At 39.4% G+C, this 25595-nt stretch overlaps 1 protein-coding gene across 8 annotated transcripts in view; it reads right to left on the reverse strand.

The window, feature by feature from the left end:
* LOC126473750 (probable phospholipid-transporting ATPase IA) overlaps window positions 1-25595 on the reverse strand; it is a 614987-nt gene that overhangs the window by 136955 nt on the left and 452437 nt on the right. For all 8 annotated transcript variants that reach the window (XR_007586523.1, XR_007586525.1, XR_007586524.1 and 5 more), the window contains exons 10-12: window positions 24885-25008; window positions 447-669; window positions 241-361 (exon numbers count right to left, since the gene is read on the reverse strand). Coding sequence is in view for 5 of the 8 variants with exons in the window: in XM_050101001.1 (XP_049956958.1) it covers window positions 241-361; window positions 447-669; window positions 24885-25008 (468 nt within the window). In the remaining 3 variants the exon portion in view is untranslated. The remainder of the gene's footprint in view (window positions 1-240; window positions 362-446; window positions 670-24884; window positions 25009-25595) is intronic.

A 25595-nucleotide genomic window follows, 5' to 3' on the forward strand; every position in this document is an offset into this window, starting at 1 on the left:
TCACCTTTATCCTAGAGAAAGGTAATAACTACAGTAACTCACCAGCTTCTGTAAATTCTGGGTGGTGTACCAGATAAAAATTTAGCAAATTGAAATTTCACATATTAGTCTAAAAATTTTGGAAAACTTTCCTGAAAGGCCATAGTAAGTTTAATAATTTTATCCGCTTCTGACCAATTACAAAAGTAATAAAGACTTCATTTAATACCACTATTATCTCACTGTCATTATAACTTTTACCTCATAGGCCTCTTCTGATATGTTGGCAACTGCGCAACACAATGTTCTAAGCCCTTCAGTAGCAAATTCTTCCAAGTGTCTGAGAGTTGCCTCACGGAACTGTTGCCCATCTGGAGATAACCTTAAACAAACTCAGACCAGTTAGTTAACAGCCTTATAGAAATATATAGAATGGAAGATGAGATGCTACATTTATAAATATTTACCTTTCATATATCACAGTGTCTGCACCTTTACAATATAACTTTATTTCACCAGCTGAATTCCGTGTAATGACTGACATTCTTTTCCTACTGCTTGTAAATTCCAAGACATTCAGAATTTCATATCGCTCTCTAGTTCCCAAAGCACTTATTTCTACATGATGTGGTGTCCTGGTGTCAAAAACATAGCCAAAAAGGCAGGCACCACGAACAAGAGCCCTCTCATCTGGAAGAAAAAAAGAAGTAACACAAAAAATAAGAGAAATATATGTTACCTGTGGTTCAGAACACTATATGGGAAAGATGTTTTATTCTATGGCTCAGCTGCTAACAGCTTGTTGTGTCTGTCTGTTGCTCCTTATCACCACCTCACACAGACATTTCCATTCCATCTGAGGATTTGCCATCATAGTATTTACTGCATCTTGCCATTTTCAGTGCTCACTTCAGAAATGCTTGGTCTTCATTCTGATCATTTCTTTACCTTTCACCAGTTAAAGATATCAAATATGTGACTGCTCACTGTACTTCCAGAAGTTTTATGACAAATACCTCTGTGGGTAATCTGTGAAGTTTGAGCTGGTCAGAATTTCTGATTAATTAGCGAGTAAGTTTGAATTTTCAAGTAGTGTGCTTCCTCTGGTTATCCCTGATACTACTACAGGAGGTGACAAGCAAGTCTGAGGTTGGCTGGAGCAAACTGAAAGTTCAGTCATTTGAGCAGAACAAAGGTAGCCACTAGGTGCAGAAATACCAACTAAAGTCTGATTTATGAATGATGGCAGCCAGCACAGGTCAAGGCACAGAGAGGACAGCAGTGGTGCCAGTTGCAAGTGACACTTGCAGTATGTACATACAGATCATTTGTGCTTGAAGAATGTGTCAATCCTGCAAAATTAAGTCTTTTGCTTGTTTGTGCAGAATTTGTCATTTACCACCACCATCAGCCATGACAACTTGCAGCAAATGGAACAAAACTTCACTAAATAATTTTCTATGATCATGTTTAATGCTCACACAGGCTATGAAATTCACAGCAGAGTGCTCAGAACACTACTGAATGCTCAATGGTGGTCAGAAAATGGATGACACCTCAGGTGCACAGAATGAGCCTAAACTTGACAGCTATTGTTCATTGCTCCACTGGCTAGGAAAGTGCTACATGCATAGAAATGAGTCATGAGAATCATGAGTGTAGCCTTCCATAGAACCACGTGTAGCAAATTTTTAAGAAACTTATAATTCTCGCATTTACTGCAGAATACAGTAGGGGAGTCAAATGAAAAACTTTAAAAATGTAATTAAAAATTAAAATTTCACGCCATTGGTCCATAAGTTTACAGTACCATTACTAGTGATGTAAGGAATGCCCTAAAGGCAGCAGCATACTACAAAAAAAGAAAAAAAATGATGCCACAATACTAGTTCAAAAATGACTACCCTGCTTGTGACACACGCCAAGGAGGAACAGTGTTCTGTTAAGTTTTCTAAGCAATGAAGATATGAAACCTATTTAAATCCATGGGCAAATGAAGGTGTCATATGGTGATGCATGTCCATTTCTGCAGCAAATGTATGAGTGGAGTAGAAAGTTTGGAAATGGCGTGACTTCTGTCACAGACATTTAGCACCAAGTCAGACGTACTACGTTGCGACACCAAACTACTGCAGCAGTTGAAGCCATTGTGATGGAAAATTGCCATGGGACAGCAGATGAAATAGCCACAAATCTGAACACTAGTCAAGGCTCAGCACATTATATCATTCATGGAGTGCTTAAGTTTTGCAAAGTGTCTGCCACGGTTGCTCACTTCAGAACCGAAAATGCGACGCATTGACACCTGCGAAGAAACTGAACCGGAATGTGATGGTTTCTTAATGGGAATCATTACAGGAAATGAAACCTGGGTACACTACCACCACCGAGCAAGGTGGAGCAGTGGTTAGCACACTGGACTTGCATTTGGGAGGATGAAGGTTCAAACCCACATCTGGCCATCCTGGTTTGGTTTTTTCATCATTTCCCTAAATTGCTTCATGCAAATGCTGGAATGGTTCCTTTGAAAGGGCATGGCCAACTTGCCTTCCTAATCTGAAGGGACCGATGACATCACTGTCTGATCCCCTCCCCCTCCCCCTCCCCCAACCAACCAACAGTACCACTAATCCTAAACACAGAGAGCAAGCAAGGAATGGTGCCAGTCCTCATCACCAAAACCCAAGGAGTTCTGGACACAGTCATCTGGAGAGAGGAGTTTGCAGACATTCTTTTCGGATGCACAAAGCATTGTCTTGGAACACTACACAACTAGGGGAAACACCATCACAAAGGTATCATATTTCAATGTGTTAAAAATCTGTAATAAGATCAAAGCAACGTACACTTCTGACTACAGGTGTCACTTTGCAACTTGATATTGCTCAGCCTCATACTACTTGTGCAACACTTGCAACCATTGATGATCTGAACTTTGATACTGTGTCACGGATGCCATACTCACAAGATCTCACACTGAGTGATTTCCATGTTTGGACGTTTCAGAGAGGCAATGTGAGGAAAGAAATTTCATTCCGATGGAGAGGTGCAGCAGACGGTGCATAAATGATTGAGCACACAACCAACATAATTTTTTTTCAGCGGAATCCATGTACTTTGTACACACTGGAGAGCTTGTTTTGAATGACAGGGAGAAAATGTCAAAAAATTATACACTTGTGTTCCAATTTTGTTCCATAAAAAAATTAAAAAATATTTAATATTTTCATTTGACTCCCCTTCATGTATTTTCCATGATGTGTTACATAATGGAGAAAAAGGATCCTTTTTCAGCTGTATAGAGTGTCACAGTCATTACACAAGATGTCCACTGTGAGGGTGCAGCCCTGAGTATTGTACAGAAACGGATTCATTTCAGTGACTGTAACATTTTTAATGCCCTCTCTTCACAAATCAATTGTCTAGAGCAGTGATATTCAACATGGGCAAGCATATCCTCATGGGTACACAAAGGCTTTTTAGGGAATACACAAAATTTGAAATATGGATAGAGTCAGTATACTATGTTTCCTGAATAATCACAAATAACAAAAACTATTTTAGACAGGGAAATTTTAATTGCCCTCTATCCAAGAATCCATTTTGTTTATTCTACTGGTCTATCCAACAATGTTACCTTACAGCTGATCTCAGTAATCATTGTATTGTTTGTTCCAAACACAAACAACAATAACAGTGTCTGCTAACATATGTTACTGACTGATTTATTAACTTTCAGTACTCAGAACAGTTTTGTAACTTATGTGCAGAAAATATAATGAAAAGACATTCCAAGTAGTAAATATTTTATTTTTTATTTGATGACTAGTTTCAGGCCAAGACCCATTTTCAAATCAACATAACAAAGTTGAAATGGCATTTCCGAAGATATCAAAAAATGTATAATGTACATTTACAGATATCTGTGTGCACTGTAAATGTACATTACGCATTTTTTGAGATATTCCGAAATTCCACTTTCGATTTTGTTATGTTAATTTGAAAATGGGTCTCGACCCGAAACTAGTCATCCAATGAAAAATAAAATATTTGCAACTTGGACTGCTTTTTCATTCTATTAATTAACAGAAGTTGCAGACCCAAGCTACTCCAGCATGCTGGAAGTTCGTGTTACGTACAGGTACACTGTGTGATCAAAGGTATCTAGACACCTTGCTGAAAATGACTTACATGTTCATGGTGCCCTCCATCGGTAATGCTGGAATTCAATATGGTGTTGGCCCACCCTTAGCCTTGATGACAACTTCCACCCTCGCAGGCATACCTTCAGTCAGGTGCTGCACTGAGGAGAGGTGTCAATGTCGGTCAGTGAGGCCTGGCATGAAGCCGGCGTTCCAAAACATCCCAAAGGTGTTCTATAGGATTTAGGTCAGGACTCTGTGTAGGCCAGTCTATTACAAGGATGTTATTGTCATGTAACCACTCTGCCACAGGCTGTGCATTATGAACAGGTGCTCGATCATGTTGAAAGGTGCAATCGCCATCCCCGAATTGCTCTTCAACAGTGGGAAGCAAGAAGGTGCTTAAAACATCAATGTAGGCCTGTGCTGTGATAATGCCACGCGAAACAAAAAGGGGTGCAGGCCCCTTCCATGAAAAACATGACCACACCATAACACCACTGCCTCTGAATTTTACTACTAGCACTACACACGCTGGCAGATGACGATCACTGGGTATTTGCCAAACCCAAACCCTGCCATCGGATAGCCACATTGTGTACCGTGATTCGTCACTCCAAACAATGTTTTTCCAATGTTCAGTCATCCAATGTTTATGCTCCTTACACCAAGTGAGGGTTATTTGGCATTTACTGGTGTAACGTGTGGGCTATGAGCAGCTGCTTGAACATGAAATCCATGTTTTCTCACCTCCTGCCTACCTGTCATAGTACTTGCAGTGGATCCTGATGCAGTTTGGAATTCCTGTGTGATGGTCTGGATAAATGTCTGCCTATTACACATTATGACCCTCTTCAACTGTCAGTGGTCTCTGTAAGTCGAGAGACGAGGTCAGCCTGTACGCTTTTGTACTGTACGTGTCCCTTCATATTTCCACTTCACTATGACACCGGAAACAGTGGACCTAGGGATGTAGAAATCTTGCATACAGACGTATGACACAAGTGACACCCAATCACCTGACCACATTCGAAGTTCATGAGTTCCATGGAGTGCCCCATTCTGGTCTCTCACGATGTCTACTGGGTACTGAGGTCGCTGGCAGTACCTGGTACCTGGTAGTAGGTGGCAAAAAAATGCCCCTAACATGAAAAACATAAGTTTTTGGGAGTGTCCGCATACTTTTGATCACATAGTGTATGTTTTCTTTACTCAAAGCCACACATCTCATTCTTTATATGTGTAAACTGATTTTCAGATTAACACTTTTATTATTGTGGTAGTAGACTACATATTTTAATATTTGTTGGCAGATGGATAAATTCTTTGTAAGAGCAAAACATAAAACCAATGAAATAAGTGATAGTAGTAGTAGTATTGAACCACTGCCAGTGAAAAGTGTGATAAGGCATTTTCCAGCAGGGGACATAGGTGAAAATACTGTTGAAGTTGAGCCATCTACAAGTAAGACAAACAACCCAAGAAACATAAAATCTAACATTACAGTGAATCTTACATTAAATATGGATTTGTATCTTATATCTGCGATCCACTTCTTCCCCTCAGAATTATTTTGAACCAAACTCCGTTGAATAATTCTATGAAACCATCCATACTTCACAGACACTTGGTAACTGATCACGGCAATTATAAAGACAAGTCAGTCAAACTTTTCAGATGCAAAGTAGAAAATGTAGATAAAACTGGAAACAAAATACACAATTTTACAAAATCAACAAGGGTGGCACTGGAGACATTATATCAGTTAGCGTTGCTATTGCAAAAAGTAAATCACTTTATACGGCATGTGAATGTCTTATCATTCCTGATTCTTTGATGTAGCAGATAAAATGTCACACAAAAATTCTGCTAGAGTTGTTGTTGTTGTTGTCGTGGTCTTCATTTCAGAGACTGGTTTGATGCAGCTCTTCATGCTACTCTATCCTGTGCAAGCTTCTTCATCTCCATGTAACTACTGCAACCTACAACCTTCTGAATCTGCTTAGTGTATTCATCTCCTGGCCTCCCTCTACGATTTTTACTCTCCATGCTGCCAGCCAATACTAAATTGGTGATCCCTTGATGTCTCAGAACATGTCCTACCAACCTATCCCTTCTTCTAGCCAAGTTCTGCCACAAATTCCTCTTCTCCCCAATTCTGTTTAATACCTCTTCATTAGTTACATGATCTACCAATCTAATCTTCAGCATTCTTCAGTAGTACCACATTTTGAAAGCTTCTATTCTCCTCTTGTCTAAACTATTTATCGTCCACGTATCACTTCCATGCAAGGGTACACTCCATACAAATACTTTCAGAAAGGACTTCCTGACACTTAAATTTACACTTGATGTTAACAAATTTCTCTTCTTCAGAAATGCTTTTCTTGCCACTGCAGCCTACATTTTATATCCTCTCTACTTTGGCCATCATCAGTTATTTTGCTCCCCAAATAGCAAAACTCATCTACCACTTTAAGTGTCTTATTTCCTAATCTAATTCCCTCAGCATCACCTGGTTTAATTAGAGAACATTCCATTATCCTCGTTTTGCTTTTGTTTGATGTTCATCTTATATCCTCCTTTCAAGACACTGTCCATTCTGGTCAACTGCTCTTCCAGGTCTTCTGCTGTCTCTGACAGAATTACAATGTCATCGGCAAACCTCAACGTTTTTATTTCTTCTCCATGGATTTTAGTTCCTACTCCATATTTTTCTTTTGTTTCCTTTACTGCTTGCTCAGTATACAGATTGAATAACATCAGAGATAGGCTACAACCCTATCTCACTCCCTTCTCAACCCTACTTCCCTTTCATGCTACTTGATTCTTATAACTGCCATCTGGTTTCCATACAAATTGTAAATAGCCTTTCCCTCCCTGTATTTGACCCCTGCCACATTCAGAAAGTATTCCAGTCAACATTGTCAAAAGCTAACTCTAAGTCTACAAATGCTAGAAACATAGGTTTGCCTTTCCTTAATCTATTTTCTAAGATAAGTCGTAGGGTCAGTATCACCTCATGTGGTCCAACATTTCTACGAAATCCAAACTCATCTTCCCCAAGGTCAGCTTCTACCAGTTTTTCCATTCATCTGTAAAGAATTCTTGTTAGTATTTTGCAGTCGTGACTTATTAAACTGATAGTTCAGTAACTTTCACACCTGTCAACACCTTCTTTCTTTGGGATTGGAATTATTATATTCTTCTTGAAGTCTGACATTATTTTGCCAGTCTCATACATCTTGCTTACCAGATGGTAGATTTGTCAGGGCTGGCTCTCCCAAGGCTACCAGTAGTTCTAATGGGATGTTGTCTACTCCTGGGGTCTTGTTTTGATTTCGGTCTTTCAGTGCTCTGTCAAATTCTTTGCGCAGTATCATATCTCCCATTTCATATTCATCTACATCCTCTTCCATTTCCATAATCATGCCCTCAAGTACATCACCTTTGTATAGACCCTCTGTATACTCCTTCCACCTTTCTGCTTTCCCTTCTTTGCTTAGAACTGGTTTTCCATATGAGATCTTGATATTCATATAGATGGTTCTCCTTTCTCCAAAGGTCTCTCTGATTTTCCTGTAGGCAGTTTATCTCTTACCACTAGTGATACATGCTTCTACACCCTTGCATTTGCCCACTAATCATCCCTGCTAAGACATGTTGCACTTCCTGTCGATCTCATTTTTGAGACATTTGTATTCCTTTTTGCCTGCTTCATTTACTGCATTTTTATATTTTCGCCTTTAATCAATAAATTCAATATCTCTTCTGTTACCTAAGGATTCCTACTAGCCTTCCAGTGTCTCCAGCCGTCTTCCACATGTACAACCTTCTTTCACGATTCTTAAACCAATTGTTAGCTATCATTAAGTTATGCTCTGTGCAAAATTCTACCAGGTGGCTTCCTCTTTCATTCCTTACCGCCATTCCATATTCACCTACTACTTTTCCTTTTCTTCCTTTTCCTACTATTGAATTCCAGTCCCCCATGACTATTAAATTTTCGTCTCCCTTCACTATCTGAATAATGTCTTATATCTCATCATACATTTCTTCAATCTCTTTATCATCTGCAGAGCTAGCTGGCATATAAACTTGTACGACTGTGGTAGGCATGGGCTTCATGCCTATCTTGGCTACAATAATGTGTAACAATGCTGTTCATAGTAACTTACCCATGCTCCTATTTTTTATTCATTATTAAACCTACTCCTGCATTACCTCTATTTGTGTTTGTATTTATAACCCTGCATTGACCTGACCAGAAGTCTTGTTCCTCTTGACACTGAACTTCACTAATTCCCACTATATCTCACTTTAACCTATCCATTTCCCTTTTTATATTTTCTAACCTGCCTGCTCGATTAAGGTACCTGACATTCCACACTTCGATCTGTGTAATGCCTGTTTTGTTTCTCCTGATAACAATGTCCTCCTGAATAGTCCCCGCCTGAAGATCTGAATGGAGGACTATTTTACCTCCAGAATTTTTTATCCAAGTTGACGCCATCATCATTTAACCATATGGTAAAGCTACATGCCCTCAGAAAAAATTACAGCTGTAGTTTCCCCTTGTTTTCAGCTGCTCCAGTACCAGCACAGCAAGGCCGTTTTGTTTAATGTTACAAGGCCAGATCAGTCAATCATCCAGACTGCTGCCCCTGCAACTACTGAAAAGGTTGCTAATAGAGTAATCAAAATAATTTCGAATTCTGACAGAAGTGTAGTGCATAGTATTCGTGACATGGTACAAGATACTGTTGGTCAAATAGAAGAAAATATTAAAGTGGACAAAAGAAATGGAGGGGATGTCAGACGATGCTGAGCTACATAGACATAGTGTTTCATAATTCATGTTACACACTTCTAGAGATAGTAGAGGGTACTTAGTAGATCAAGTTTCATATCCGGAAACAGTGTCCAATGACACTACAAAATATCAAAGTTATAGGTGCCGGCGCCTGTAAATGTATGTACACACAGGATGATTCCATGATGATGTTACAAACTTTTATGATGACGGAGATGGACAAATGTAGCAATTTGAGGTACGGGGCCCCGGTTTGGAAATAAACGAGTCAAAAGTTACAAGTGAAATCATTCTGATACCTCTGACAATGGAATACATGTACCGGTACTGTTTTTGCTAAGAATGTAGGGTATGCAACTTTCAGAGGTGGTAGTATGGACCAAGACAATAAAAAATGTCTAGTAAACATCAGCTCTAAAATGCATACCTGAGGAGCTATGAGCAATTGTTCTTATTCACCAGTGTGAAACACATGTCATCTATTGAACAAGAGCTCATAGCTCTTAAGTATGTATTTTGGAGCCCATGTTTACAAGACATTTTTTCTTGTTTTAGCCCCTCTGAATGTTGCCTACCCTACAATCTTAGCAACATCAGTGCTGGTACGTATGTTCCACTGTCAGAGGTATCAGAACGGTTTTCGCTTATAACTTTTGACTGGTTCATTTCTGGTACAGGGATACTTACCTCAAATTGATACACTTATCCTTCTCCATCATCCATGAAACTCTGTAACATCATCATTGAATCACACATTATATACATACATTCACAGGTGCCGGCACATGTAACTAAGACGCTCAGTAGTGTCATTGGATGATGTTTCCAGACATGGGTTAAACTTGACCTACTAAGTCCACTCTAAAACTTCTAAAAGTGTTGAACACCCTGTATATAGACACTTTTTTACTTTAAAAAGGTGCTATTGCTGATGAAATTCTAGGCTGTAAACAATAACCAGTTACACAATGAGAGAGGATATTTTTAAAATTCTTGATAACTGTACAAGATTAAAATTAAATTTGTCATAGGACTGGTGTGTTAGTTTGTCCACAGATGGTGCTGCTTGATTGACAGGTAAAAAGGTGATCTTATTGTTCGTATTCACAAAATTAACCCCAAAGTAATATGGAAATTTTGAATTATATGCAGAAAATTTGGTAGCGGAAAAAAACCCTCCAAAAAAGTAGTCAACCTGATAAATTCATATGTACTGTGCTTCACCTTTTCAAAAAAGTGGGCGAGGAAATGAGAGCTACATGCTCAATTGTTTTTGCATACCGATGAGCACTGGCTATCATAAAGATGTGGACTGACTCATCTTTTTACTAAAAAATGAGGTAAAATTGTTTCCTTACATAATTGGAATCTGATTTGGAGAAGCATTTCAAGGATGAAGAGTGGATTTGCCAATTAGCTTATTTGACAGATACATTCAACAAATATAACAAGCTCAATCTTGAGCTCCAAGGTTTTGACACAAATATTTTTAAAACACATGAGAAAGTACACTGGTTTTATAAGAAAGTTTTATTTTGAACTGAAAAAAGGGAATACTTTGTCCAAACATGGTGAACTAAATGAAATTAGTATTGCTGATGGACTTTCGGAAATAATCTAATTCCACCCACAAAAACTCAGTAACAGTCTTTAAATACTTTTCAGAAATTAAGATAGATCTAAATACATAAGAATGGATTACAAATTCGTTTTGTACTGCCACCATCAATTTCTCTGATGTTCCTGTAAAACTGAAGGAAAGACTTTTGGAAATGTCCATTGACAGTTCACTGAAAATAAAAATTGTAAACATGTCAATTTGTGGTTTCTGGTGCATGCAAAGAGTACATTGACCTAAATGACCCTACCATTACACACTTTCTTCCATTACCTTCTACTTATTTGAGTGGGCAGGATTTCTCTGCATTGACAGCAATCAAAACCAAACAAAGTAATTGCTGGAATCCAGAATCACCATTGATAAGCTAAAAAAGATTCAGTCATGAATAGACGAGCTGTGTCCAGAAAACAAGCTCAGGCATCTCATTAACATGGAAGAAACATATCAAAGTCACATAACATTTTTGTGTGTGTATGTGCCACTTGTAATGTAGTTCCTGTATTTATTTTATACATTTATAGCAAAAATGGCTAGAGGACAAATGTGAGGATGTAGAGGCTTATCTCACTAGGGGTAAGATAGATACTTCCTACAGGAAAATTAAAGAGACCTTTGGAGAAAAGAGAACCACTTGCATGAATATCAAGAGCTTTGATGGAAACCCAGTTCTAAGCAAAGAAGGGAAAGCAGAAAGGTGGAAGGAGTATATAGAGGGTCTATACGTGGGTGATGTACTTGAGGACAATATTATGGAAATGGAAGAGGATGTAGATGAAGATGAAATGGGAGATATGATACTGCGTGAAGAGTTTGACAGAGCACTGAAAGATCTGAGTTGAAACAAGGCCTCCGGAGTAGACAACATTCCATTAGAACTACTGACAGCCTTGAGAGAGCCAGCCCTGACAAAACTCTACCATCTGGTGAGCAAGATGTATGAGACAGGCGAAATACCCTCAGACTTCAAGAAGAATATAATAATTCCAATCCCAAAGAAAGAAGGTGTTGACAGGTGTGAAAGTTACTGAACTATCAGTTTAATAAGTCACGACTGCAAAATACTAACAAGAATTCTTTACAGATGAATGGAAAAACTGGTAGAAGCTGACCTTGGGGAAGATGAGTTTGGATTCCGTAGAAATGTTGGACCACATGAGGTAATACTGACCCTACGACTTATCTTAGAAAATAGATTGAGGAAAGGCAAACCTATGTTTCTAGCATTTGTAGACTTAGAGAGAGCTTTTGACAATGTCGACTGGAATACTCTCTTTCAAATTCTGAATGTGGCAGGGGTAAAATACAGGGAGTGAAAGGCTATTTACAATTTGTACAGAAAGCAGATGGCAGTCATAAGAGTCGAGTGGTATGAAAGGGAAGCAGTGGTTGGGAAGGGAGTGAGACAGGGTTATAGCCTATCCCCGATGTTATTCAATCTGTATATTGAGCAAGCAATAAAGGAAACAAAAGAAAAGTTTGGAGTTGGTATTAAAATCCATGGAGAAGAAATAAAAACTTTGAGGTTCGCCGATGACATTGTAATTCTGTCCTGAAAGTATTTGTATGGAGTGTAGCCATGTACGGAAGCGAAACGTGGACGATAAATAGTTTAGACAAGAAGAGAAATAGAAGCTTTCGAAATGTGGTGCTACAGAAGAATGCTGAAGATTAGATGGGTAGATCACATAACTAATGAGGGGGTATTGAACAGAATTGGGAGTAGAGGAGCTTGTGGCACAACTTGACTAGAAGAAGGGATCGGTTGGTAGGACATGTTCTGAGACATCAAGGGATCACCAATTTAGTATTGGAGGGAAGCGTGGAGGGTAAAAATCGTAGAGGGAGACCAAGAGATGAATACACTAAGCAGATTCAGAAGAATGTAGGCTGCAGTAGGTACTGGGAGATGATTAAGCTTGCACAGGATAGAGTGTTTACTGTATTTGAATCTTTAAATGCACTCTTCATCCACCTCTTGTGCTTTCCACCGTTGTACATACTCTCGGCAAATAGTCACTAATGCGAGAGTTCACACTCCACTCCACTGATAGCATTCGATTTCTCAGCAGTGCCACAGCACAGCCAAAAAGAAGAATATATGTCGGATTTACCCAAATTTCTGTGCCAAGTCAGTGAATAATGGGAGAGCATAACATAGGAATCAACAGACTCTCATTAATGAAGACAAGGGCTATCAATTCAGTGCAGAATCCCACATTAACAAATAACTGCCAAGGGAGTACCCAAGAATAGACATGACAAGATGTGGATAAAGAGTGCCCACAAAGAGATTTGAGTATGACACTCGTCAACATTTTGGGATATTTCAGCACTGGTGATCAGCTGGAAACCAATTAGCTTTACATCGTCAGAATATGCAGGAAAAATTTACATTCGGACAAACTGCATAATGTTAGTGAATTTCCATCACAGCAGCAGCAAATTGCAAGTAACAATGCAGTAACTCAACAGAAATCTATTGAAGAAATCAGAATTAGTTATCTGATTGCAAAGACGTTTATTGAAAAATGTATACAAGCATGAATGAGAGACACTGAAGCTTCTGTGATAAGCTAGCCCGATGCTTCCTGGACTTGGGAAGAGAAATTGATTTGAGAACTGTAGGGGCCCCCTAAATGGCTCAGATCCTGATGGCTTGCTGTGTGTAGAGTGCAAACATTTTCTAGATTAGGCAACTCTCCACTGAATCCTGATAATGATAACTACAGAAAATCCACAGAAATGACTCCTAAGGATTAAAATCTGAGTGACCAATTGATGAAGCATTTACAACAAAGTCCCAGAGGTTGAAGCAGCCCTAAAAAGCAGCAAAACTCATATAATAGGTAGAGAAAACTTCACGATGGCAGTCCCAAGCACAGAGCCTCACATAACTAGAAACAGGAAAGAGGAGGAAGAGGAAGAGGAATAAACGACCTTGTAAAAAAACCTGGGTCCATCTGGCTCCAAATGGCAACATCCTGTAAGGGCCCATACCAAGTGTTACTAGATGAAACTCGCTCAGTGGTTTTGACGATGGATGAGGAATTTAAACTCCCAGTATACCGTTAGTAAATTTCCATCACAACAGCAGCAAATTTAAAGTAACAATGCAGTAACTCAACAGAAATCTGTTGAAGACATCACAGTGTGGACTAAAGCACAAAAGAAGAAGAAGAAGAAGAAGAAGAAGAAGAAGAAGAAGAAATACAATCCAATATTATCTTGGAATTTCACTTCATATCTTGTGCAATATACTATTTCACTGAAAGAAAGTACTCGCCCAAGTGGTAGCTCATTAGAGAAATGCACTATTGGTTCGCACAAAGCATTGGGTCCAATGGTTCCGAGGAGTCCCAAGTTCTGCAATATGGATCAATTGAAGTATCCTTGAAATCCTTCTAGACTTATGTTTAAGATGAGATTCTTTGCAGGCACTCTTAGAGGAAATTTCTTGCTAAAAACCAGCAAACAAAAATATATGAAAATGTTCTTAGATAAGTATGAAATATAGGATTTTGGCCATTCAAAAGACACTATTTCTGGATAAAAATTTGTCAGAATTAGAAACAAAAAATATAGAAGCTTTGAAGCTAAACCAATAATCAAAATTATGAAATGACTGCTACTTCTGAGTACATAGTTCGTCATAAAACAACAGCTGATAATCTTATTGAATTCTAATCCAGTTCAGAAAAAACTCACTCTTCTTGCAATGAAATATAAGAACAAAAAGTATAATTTGTTAACTGTCATGAACCAATAGATGAAGATAACAGGAACAATCCAAGTAAAACCAAGAATTCTGGAGTCTACTGGACAACAAAATATTCAAAATCCAACTTTATTGTCCAAGATATCCTTCATGCACAAATAGGAAAAAAAAGAATAAAAATGGCAACACAGTAAGAGTATTCCTGGCACAAAAAAAGAGGCTCATAATTTAATCTCTGCACATCTTTCCATCTGAAGTTACGTCAACTTCGTTAAAGAAAGTTAATGCATGAGTTCCCTCCAAATCCAATGTTAGGTGAATTCCAACTGGACCATGCAGTTACTTCTCAACTAAGTATGAAGAAAATTACGAATGTTAAAGTAACAAGAAGTGGGGAGCTAGATTATGATTGTTATCTTTCTAAAATTAAGCTAAAGCTTCTACATCACAAAACTCTTAGAAGGCCGAGAAAATTAATTATGTGCCACAAAGCCGGGCTCTACATTACACAAGAAATTATAGAAAACATGCAGGAAGAAATTAAAATTATTGAAAATGGCAAGAATTGCCCAAACAGATCAACAGTGCAGCAAAGAAAATATTTGAATCAGTTAAAAGAAATTTTGGTGGAAAAAAGAATCTCTGGGAAAAATGACCACTATGAGCTATTTAAGAAACAAAGAAAAGAAACAACAAGAATAATGAGTGTCAAAAGAGTTTTTGAAATTTCACAGCTAGTGGAAAGAATAATTTCATAAAAAATAACTTCAGCCATTTTTATCAGATCTTCAATAATACCCTAAAGAGCTAACAATTCCTGAGTGTTTGCTTCAAAAATGCAAATGGTAAAATTCGCCTTATCAAAAGCAAAAACTGTGATATGCTGGAAATGCATTTAAAATACAATTTGAGCTGCACAGAGTCAAACCATAAATTAGAATTTCCCGAAATTCATGAAAGCCTAGAAGCTGATTCACTACCTAGACTTGAAGAAAGTAAGGAAGTACTAAAAACTTTAAAAAATATCAAAAATAATGGAGAAGACTGATCTTTTAAAATGGTCTGTACTTAAAATTACAGATGATCTACAATTAATCTCAGAAGAAGTGTGGAAAATAGAGAAGATTCCAGAGCAATAGAAAGTGGCTCTGAAACACTCATTGCACAATTAAAGCAACAAGTATGATATTGAACAATGGAAACTTCAGGTAGGAGTATCAACAAAGTATTCAAAGAAAGTTTGCTACTTACCGTAATGATACAAGCTAAGTTGCCGACAGGTACAATTAAAAGGCACTTACACATAAGCTTTCGGCCACAGCCTTCGTCTAAAAAAGAAAAACACATGTCATTCATTCACACAAGCAAGCACACCTAATGCACACTTGACCGCCAACTCTATCAGGTAAGGAAAGAATGCATTCTGGCCTGAGCTGCTGGAGTTGGCAGTCATTTGTACGTGAGGTGTGCTTGCTAGTGTGAATGAATGATGTGTGTTTCTCTTATTCAGACAAAGACTGTGGCCAAAATCTTATGTGTAAGTGTCTTTTAATTGTGTCTGTCTGCAACTTAGCATGTTATCTTTACAGTAAGCAGCACTCTATCTTTTCCTAGATAGTTAAGTATGATGTTGACAATTTCAGATGTATATTCTGTACCGCTATCACTAATTTTAGGTGTTTCTGGGTGAGAATCAGCTCCATTACAATCATATGTGAGGCAGCAGGCAGGTAGAGAGCCCCTGATGTGTAATTACACAAGTGGCCTGTTTGTATACCACAAGGTAACTGGGCTTGAGCCGCACAATTGTGGTGACACTGCAGAAAGGCCAAGCAAACTACAAACTGGCCTATAGAGTATTTCCACACCACTGATAAAGGAAGGCTTTGATCTGTACATGCCTGAAAGCAATGTATTGGCGCAACAAGTGTGCTATTAGCCACTATAACCTCTGATTCTAGAACAGTTGTGTGCAGGCTGGCAGCACCTTCTGCAATACTGAATCCATGTAAGTCTCCATCACATTACTGACACTGGTTTAGGCAGCCATCTCCACTAGGCCAGTTCACACTTCTAAGTGTGCACTTGTGGACTTAGAATGACACAACAGATGAGCTGTCCCCAGGCTCCATGGAACCAACAGAACTCCTGGCTTGGAGGGCAGAGGTCTACAGCCAGGGCAGTACCATCACCACCCATCTGCACCATGACGAGCTTTTAACCCGATAGAGATGGACATCTACAAGAATATAGTGGACATTTGCATCACTGGCATTGCTCACTCAAGGCCACATAGTGCTAACTCAGGCACACACTGCCAAGAGAGGTAAACCAGCAAAGCAAGACACAGACGTCAAATGGCTGTCCCACTGATATGAGTTTCCTATGTCAACAGCACCACTGGTAGACCACTTGGCATACGTGAGAGCATTCGCAGTACTTCTACAGTGTACCTCAGTACTAAATAAAAGTTGTTGTATCTCGCAGATTAGTTTTCCTATCCACCACTAGCCAGCTCCACTGCCTCATGAACTGCCACTGCACTATCTCTACAATATAGCGGCCTCTTTCCCTCAGAAAGGGATTATCCAGTTCAGAACAGATTTTCAACCCAAAATCCATAATACATCACAGATTAATAAACTCCAAATACAGAGCTGAAACATTTATTGAATTTACTCCATTGATGGGGATACCCTAGATAAAATAATTCATGAATGTAGAGTTAAAACTAAGATGGCAAACCTAATCTGAGAAACTCTGACAGATGCAATCTCAAATGTAAAATTTATGGGTGAGATATCTACATATTTCAAAATAATTGCACGTGTCAGGCAAGGCAATGATTTATCCCCACTTCTATTCAACTATGTCATGGAGAAAATTGTAAGGACATGGAAGGAAAAAATGAAAGAATCCAAAATATCACCAATTTTGCTAAAGAGAAGGAACAAAGCCATTACCATAAACTGCCTAGCATTCGTGGATGATTTTGCAATACTTTCTGAAAGTGTGGAAGAAGCAGCAGTGCAAGTCAGTCTTTTGGAAGATACAGTCAACATGACAGCCTTAAGAATCTCTACAGAGTAAATGAAATTTTTGACAAAAAATGCTCGAAACTATTGACGACAGATACTGGGCAATTGTTGTTGTTGTGGTCTTCAGTCCTGAGACTGGTTTGATGCAGCTCTCCATGCTACTCTATCCTGTGCAAGCTTCTTCATCTCCCAGTACCTACTGCAGCCTACATCCAATACTGGGCAAACAGAAACATAAAAAAAATCCAAACATTAGGAGAAATTGTTCAAGAAAATGGTTTAGAAAAATTTGCATAAAAGGAAAGGATACACAAGACAGTAGATGAAGATGAGATGAGGAATATGATACTGCAGGAAGAATTTGTCAGAGCACTGAAGACAAGTTGAAACAAGGCCTCTGGGATAGTGGTATTCTATAAGAATTATTATTATTATTTTTTTTTTAGAGGAAAAGAATGGCAACTACAAAGAAACTTGGAAATGGACTATGTGAGTGAGAAAACTAACAAAGCTCTTCCAGTGAGTAAACAGGACAGTAGTTGCAATTGTGTGCTTAAGGCTATGAAAGCTAACCTCACTTGATGCAAATACCACACACTTAAGATGAAGGACAATATCTTTACTGAGCTTTATAAACAAGAAAACTATAATTTAAAAAAAAATTTTGTGGTCGTGTGTACGGCAAAACATGCAACAAAGTTTATAGAAACTGTGCAGGTTTTGACAGTGAAAATAAAAAAAAGTAATCATATACATATTGCATAAAGGATGTGAATGGTGTTCCAATAAAGATTTGTACTAAAGCATTTTGTGATGTATTTGCAATGTAAAGGAAATGTTTACCTGCTGCCATAGGAGACCCAATTACACAAACATTTGACATTCATCATGAAACATCTGATGATGTTCATTATTATAGTGACAAATCTCACGAAACAGAAATGTTAGAAAATGAAGCCTGTAAATCTTCTCCATGTATTAACCAAAGACAAAAACATGGCACAGGAAAGACAAAGTTTATTGGTTAATACTATGATAATACAAAGTGATTTCATCTGTACAACATTCATTGCCACGGGAAGAGACTGACAAGGAAATCTGAAATCTATAGCTAAAATGCACCAACTTTACAAAAATGAAAATGAAAGGAATGATTTGCAGAGTTGTAGAGATAATACAAATAGAAGTAATAGAAGTATATATGCAAGAAAATTTAATGTCTATTTCAAAATGCCTCATATTGAGACTTGTAATATGTGATGTATGGATATCCAAACAACATGATATAATGCCTCTGTATGTTCGCTTAGATCGAACTCGAGTCTCAGCTGCTCAAAGACGAATAAGACTTTTGTTTAACAATTAATGATTTGTAGAATGCTCTTCCAACACCAAAGATCTACTAAAGTTGTGTTCTATTTGTAGCAAGTTTGGGTGTTCAACTTCAGTATCCATATATGTAACAATGATAGTGGTGTTAGGTGTATGACACCTGTACATGAGTTCACAAAGTGTTTCAGGAATCATGTCTTGTTTGTTAGACTTCTAAGCGTTCCAGAAAACACCTTAAAAAGGAAAAGAGACAGAGCACAAGCTCGGCTGAGGGAAGGATAAGGAAGGAAATCAGCTGTAACCTTTCACAGAACAGTCCTGGCATTTGCCTGAGCTGGTTTAGGGACTTTGTGCAAAACCTATGGTCAGCCGAGAGTCTGAACTGCCAGCCTGTTGAATGCAAGTGCAGTGTGCTAACCACTGTGAAACCTCACTCAATAAGATCACATATAATTCCACAGTGAAGAAAGTAAAGTCCTGAGGCAGTCAGATCCGATGACACAATCAAGAAAAACAAGAGAGCAAGCAACGGAGTACCCCTGTTTTGACTCATCCATAAAGACAACTGTAGAGCTGTGGTGCTCAGTTAAAATGTTCTTGAATAATGTATGAAAAACATATGGAGGAATGCAACCTCTTCTGTACTGCACTAAATCTAAAATTACCCTGGGCCTTGCAGTAACCATGGTGGTACATGGTTCAAAACTTGGATTTGAGATTGTACTTGCTCCACACTGCCTGACTCTACCACATGCTGCACGCAGATCCCAAATGGCCTTGTTGCTCATGAATGACTGGAGAAAAGGCATTTCAGAGGTGGACAAGCAACATTATTGTATACCAGCGAATTCGAAGCTGCAAGGAACCTACATGCCTGACACACCATGAGAAGAGAAGTTGCCATCAGACTGTAAGTGGCAATTCACCAGCCTCAGCACAGAGACTGGATAGGGGGGGTGGTTCTATAACCACCCGTGACCAGCCTAATCCCTTCATGGTAGACAGTTAAATGATCTTCAGATAAGAAGGCCTCATTGATCCATATACTATGCATCCATAGTACAGTCGCGAACACATGAAATTCCTCCACAACTAGATCAGATGCACACTGCCCACTCCCCAAGCCCATGGCTAAAGCACTTTATGGTATTCAGTGACTTTAAGAACCTGGCTTTCAGATCTCTCAGGCATGCCAACCATGTCAATTTGGAGTAAAGAATGAGGCCCAGAAACCTCACTGAGTCTTTAAAACTTAGAAGGGTGTCCCTCATATGCAAGTGAAATAAATTAAACATATGACAAGGACACATTTATCCACAGATAAATGAAAACCTGTCTTTACAGTCCATTCCTCTAATCTCTGCACCGTATGTTGCAACTGGCGAGTCACTGTGGCAACACTGGAGGAGGAACAAAAATTGTCCACAAATTGTTCAAAATTGTCCACAAACAAGGAGCACTGTACAGAACTCCTCAATGAAGACACGATATTGTCTATGGCTGTAGCAAAGAGACTAACACTTAAAACATTGCCCGGAGGACTGCCATTCTCCTGCTCAAAATGATCCTACAGCATGTCACCAACACAGGGCCTAAGAAATTGCTTAGACAGAAAGGACCATATGAAGATTGGGAGGTGGCACTGAAAGCCCCACTGATGAAGTTGCTCTAGTAGTGTCTATGCATTACTCACCTCATAGAAGATACTGAGACAGTGACATTTATGTAGGAAAGGCTTCTGAATACCCATCTCTAGCAGGATCAGCTCATTGACAGTGGACAGATGTCTCTGGAATTCACACTGAGAGCAGCTAAGAAATTGCCTGGTCTCTAACAACCAGACTAGATGGCAACTAAACATTCACTTTAGGGTCTTTCTGACACAGTTCATTAAGGCAATACTCTGGTACCTACTGGGACCCCTGCAGTCCTTTCCTGATTTGGGGAAAGGGATCAAAATTTCCTCTTCCTTTCTGCCATAACAAATTAAACATTTGAGGACTTCCTTTGATGCTTTAGGCAAACGTCGAAGAATGCAGTACCAGATTGGCTCATGATCAGGTTCAGTACTCCAAGTCTCAGACAGTGTCAATTCCAGCTCCCACGTGAAGGAAGGGTAATTTTAGAACTCAGAACTGCTGGATCTGAAGTTCAACTTGCTCCTCTCTACAGTCGCACAGTACTAGTGAAATGCTGGATCCTGGCCGGTACTCGCTGCAGTCTTTGGAAAATGCTCTGCCTTCATCTGAGTGATGTCTCCAGGTGTTTCCTGTTTCATCACTACTACTATTGGTAAACAACTGAGTTTTATGGAAATCCTCCTAACAGCTTCTCATACTTTTGTGGAACAAGTGGAATGGTAATGGAGTCCAGGAACACTTGCCATGGCCTTTTCTTGCTGTCTTTAATTACGTGTCGAGCCATGGCTCTTGCAGCCCGAAATGCTGTGAGCTTGTTTGCTGTTGGCTGGTACTTAAACTGCCAGAGAGACACACACCTGTCCAGATTGCTGAGCAGCATTCACCAGTCCATCAAGGTACAGGTTGCTTCCTACGATGACAGAGAACTTTCAACTGGATAAGTCAGTGGCATCTGGATCACTCATATAATGTGGTCCACCCATTACCGGACACTGTCACAGTGTCCAAACACAGACAGCTGACTGAACAGAATCCAGGTAACCATGCTGACCATCCATTTTGATGGCTTCTGTTCATGGATGCTCCATCCAGTAGGAAGATCCACAGTGGGAAGTGGTCACAGAAATGAAGGCTGTCAATGATTTCCACCGAATAGAGTTTGTGAGGGCTGGGAAGCAGTAAGAGAGGTCAATGGCAGAGTAGCATGAGCAGAGAAACGAGCCAGTAGCAGTTCAGAAATGAGTGGAAGTACTTGTGTTGAGGATGCACAGCTCATGAGATGTCATGAGGCTCTCCACAACCCGACCCTGAGGGCAAGAAGATGTCAAGCTCCACAAGACATGATGGGCATGTAATGGGCATTGAAGTCTCCCAGAAGGGGAAATGGTTGGGGGAGTATTCCATAAGATCTGCGAGAGCCCCAGAGTGTATTGCATCTTGCACAGGTAAATACAGCGAGCAAACAGTGATCTTCCAACACAAATGAATTTCAACTGCAACTGCTTGCAGATCAGTAGCCAGTAGGAGAGCAGAGGACCTGTAGCACAAGGCTGTTGGTATCTTGAAAATGTGTTTCTTGTAAACACAAGGATAGGGGGTGTGCCTGTGCTAGGAGTCTCCGTTTGTCCACATGAGTCCTGAACTCATTCATGTTCCACTGTAGTATGGGAGCCATTTCAGTGGTGTGGTTTTTAACTTACCCCTGTCTCTGTGCCGGGGACACAAGGCATATGTAGGGCACAGGGGATTGGAGGGGATGCCTGGGTCTATTGATGAGGCATCTAACTCCATGAGGTGCATCTGGTGGCAAGGCATCTAACCTCCTCAATAATCAGATGTGCCAGAATGACATCGATTGGACCACCAGATAGCTTTTGACCCAAATTTTGTGACCCTTTCCCTGCTCCCTGTCCTTTGATAATGGTCAGGAAAGGGGGTCGTTGATAGGTACTGTGCTTTTAGTGTGCCTTCTCAATGCTCACTGTGAAAATGTTGATGGTCTTTCTGTCATAGACACCTGGATTGCTATGTCTTTACTCACTTTGCTTTGGCATGTACAGTTGTGAGTACAGATGTTTGTGGTGGATCGTGATATGATGGACCTTGTCTGCTTTGAAGTGTCCACCTTGGGACTAGATTTCTGCGCTATGGAAGCATACGAAGTGGCTAAGACAGTTTTAGTCACCTTACATTCTTTTTTTGGCTTCAGCATAGGGAATCTGCTTGGTTCTTTTATCTTATGACTTTTGTGTTCCTCAGTAAACACAGGGCAGTCTCGGCTCCAAATTGGGTGGCTCCCAGATGAGCTGCCTTTCCACACTTCCCACAGATCGCTTCACCTCCACAACTCATCATTGTATGACCAAAATTCTGGCATTTATAACACCGCATAGGGTTAACTATGTAATGCCTAACTGTTAAGTCACAGGAAAGCTGCTATAATACGTTCGGGCAGCATTGGACAATTAAAGATGACAATGAAGATGGTGGTCTTCTCAATTTCTCCATTATTCCTATGTGTCATTTGCACTGCATCCACTATCTCCTCTGATGCCCATTCTTGTTTCAGCTCAGCTACATCTGTGTCCACGATATCACAGCACATGAGAACACCCGTGCTTGAGTTAAGGTAAGTGTACACTAGAGCCTTGCATCGCACCCCATTTACCTGCCTGAACTCACCTGTGGCCGACCGTTCCGTTCTGTTGCCCGCACTGAGGGTAGTCAAGCTCAACTGTCATGAGAACTGTGTGCATGAGTTGTGATGTGCTGTTGAGGCCCATGGCTCATTCGGGTAACTGGCCTAGCCCAGGCGTTAACAGTGCTCGGTGCAACAGGGAAACAGACAGTGCTGGGAAGGGAGGAATAAATGGCTGCACACAAGCAGATTTGAATTCTGAATCATCTGCACACCTTTGAGAATTGTGAAGGTTTGATGCACTGGGAACAGGGCATTCTTGATCCTTTGTAAAGAAAAATAACTCGTAGTCCAAAATAATGCATAATACTATCATGAATGTGGTACAAACAAGAGAAGAAGAAGAAGATTGCAAGGGTCCTATCTCAATCCCATGAGTAGGGTCCACTCAGACAGAGCCCCATGTGCCTGAGTATGCCCTATAGAATGGAGGTGTGACAGGTACCCCAGAGGTTGCCCACTAACAACTGTTCCACCTTAACAGCCACGAATCTCTTCAGTGAACAGCACACTTTGAGACCGAAGGGTTATTTACAGAAGATTTTACCATCCTCGCAATCCGGCTGGTCAAGCCAAGATCCCCATTCTTTGTGACACACAACGTTCCACTGTCGCATTTCATGGTGGTCGCTGAAGCATGCCCAGAGCTTACTATGACAGAGGACCAGCGGCACTGGAACCTCTGGGTTGCCAAGTGTGTACCCAGCAAATAAATGCTAAGAGGGCAAGGGAAATTAAAGCAGGTGACACTGAGAGAATCAGATTAGGAAACAAGACACTATAATAGTAGATGAGTTTTGTTATTTGGACTGTCGATATCCAAAGTAGAGAGGGTATAAAATGTAGACTGGCTATAGCATGAAAAAAAATCTTAAAAAGAGGAATTTGTTAACAATGGCTATAAATTTAAGTGTTATGAAGTCTTTTCTTAAGTTATTTGTGTACCCTCCATACCTCATCCAACAACACTGTTTGTTAAGGATGACATGGCAGTCAGTCAATACCAATGTGCCTGTGAGGGCCTGTGGGTGGAGTTTACATTTATGTTATGGTGTCTTGTACAGAAGTGGATCATGGATGAGAAGCAGCAAAGACAAGAAGAAAATAGAAGCTTTTGAAATATGAAGCAATAGAAGAATACCGAAGATACACGGGTACACTGAGTAAATAATGATGGTATCAAATCAAACTGTGGAAAAAGAAATTTATGGCACAATTTGATGAAAAGAAGGGATTGATTGTTAGAACACATCTGAAAGCATCAAGGTATTGTCAATTTGGTAATGGAGAGAAATGTGGGGGGTAAGATTTGTAAACAGAGACCGACAGGTGTTGGTTTCAAATGGATGAAGGTTGTAGTAGTTATTTGAAGATGATGAGGCTTGCACAGGATAGATTAGCATGGATGGCTGCATTAAACCAGTCTTCGGACTGAAGACCACAACAACATGTATCAAATCTGGTGTTCACTATTATGATTGTGGACACATGTTTCTACACTTCTGGTGATGTTGCATCCACTGTGCACGTTTAAATATTTTCATATATGTAATTTTATTCGATGTGACATTTTTGTAGTGAATTAAGTGTATGATGGTCATGATTTCTGGTTTTGTAAGGCAACAGTTAACGAGCAAAGGTTTTTTTTTTTAAGAAACACAATTATGATGGTCAGGATATAGAAGATAAATTCTCAATTTCAAGTATGGGTATTAGTATTGGAAAACCTTGAACACTGTTGAGTCCAACTATGAGTCTCAGGTTGCGTGTTGCCTTCATCAGCACTTCTAGGCACAGTTTAACTATCAGTACAGCACAATTCAGAGAGCAAGATTTTGTTTCATGCTGTCATTCAAGAGAGTTTATTTAACTGTATCTATAAATTCCAATAAAATAAAAAACAAACCTGGTGAGGCAGCATTATATATAATTGTATCCTTACTCCTCTCCGGAATGACTGTATGACAAACGGACATAAGAATAAGGAATTCTCTAAGGTAGAGAGCTGAAGGATGACCAGACTGCAAATTCTGAAAAGAATATAAAGCAGAAAACACATTAAGGAACAATGAGATGTGCCACAGGAGCATAAACATTCATAATTGTCCTTACTCCACAACAAAAACTATGTAACAACAAAAATGAAAGCTAGTATCACATATATGAACATAATTACAGAACTACAGTAATTAGTATGAATATGTAAACATTGCTTGAAAGTTGCAATACAGAGTGGGGAAGTAGCATAATCAAGACATACTATGTAAAATAGAAGAATGCAGTTTATTCAAATTAACAAAAAAGTTCAATATTTGGTCCAAAGTTTCCATTAAATGATTTCACCACTTGGAGCTTAAATAAGATTAGCAATGGGTGCATTCATTTTTAATCCTAACATCAGGTAACTCCAGTATCCCTACTAACGCCACACTGAGATTTATTTCCTAAAATGATTAAACATACAGTAGTAATACCCATTTATAAATATGGTAATAAGCAGGTGAACTCCCAATTATAGACTGTTTATCCTTCCTTCCTGTATTTGCAAAATTTTTTGAGAAGGTAGCTCATAGCAGGGAACTGAACAACCTTTGTGACAAAAATCCTTTACCAGCAG

Source organism: Schistocerca serialis, chromosome 4 (genome assembly GCF_023864345.2).
Source record: "Schistocerca serialis cubense isolate TAMUIC-IGC-003099 chromosome 4, iqSchSeri2.2, whole genome shotgun sequence".
In the NCBI taxonomy this organism is placed as follows: domain Eukaryota; kingdom Metazoa; phylum Arthropoda; class Insecta; order Orthoptera; family Acrididae; genus Schistocerca; species Schistocerca serialis.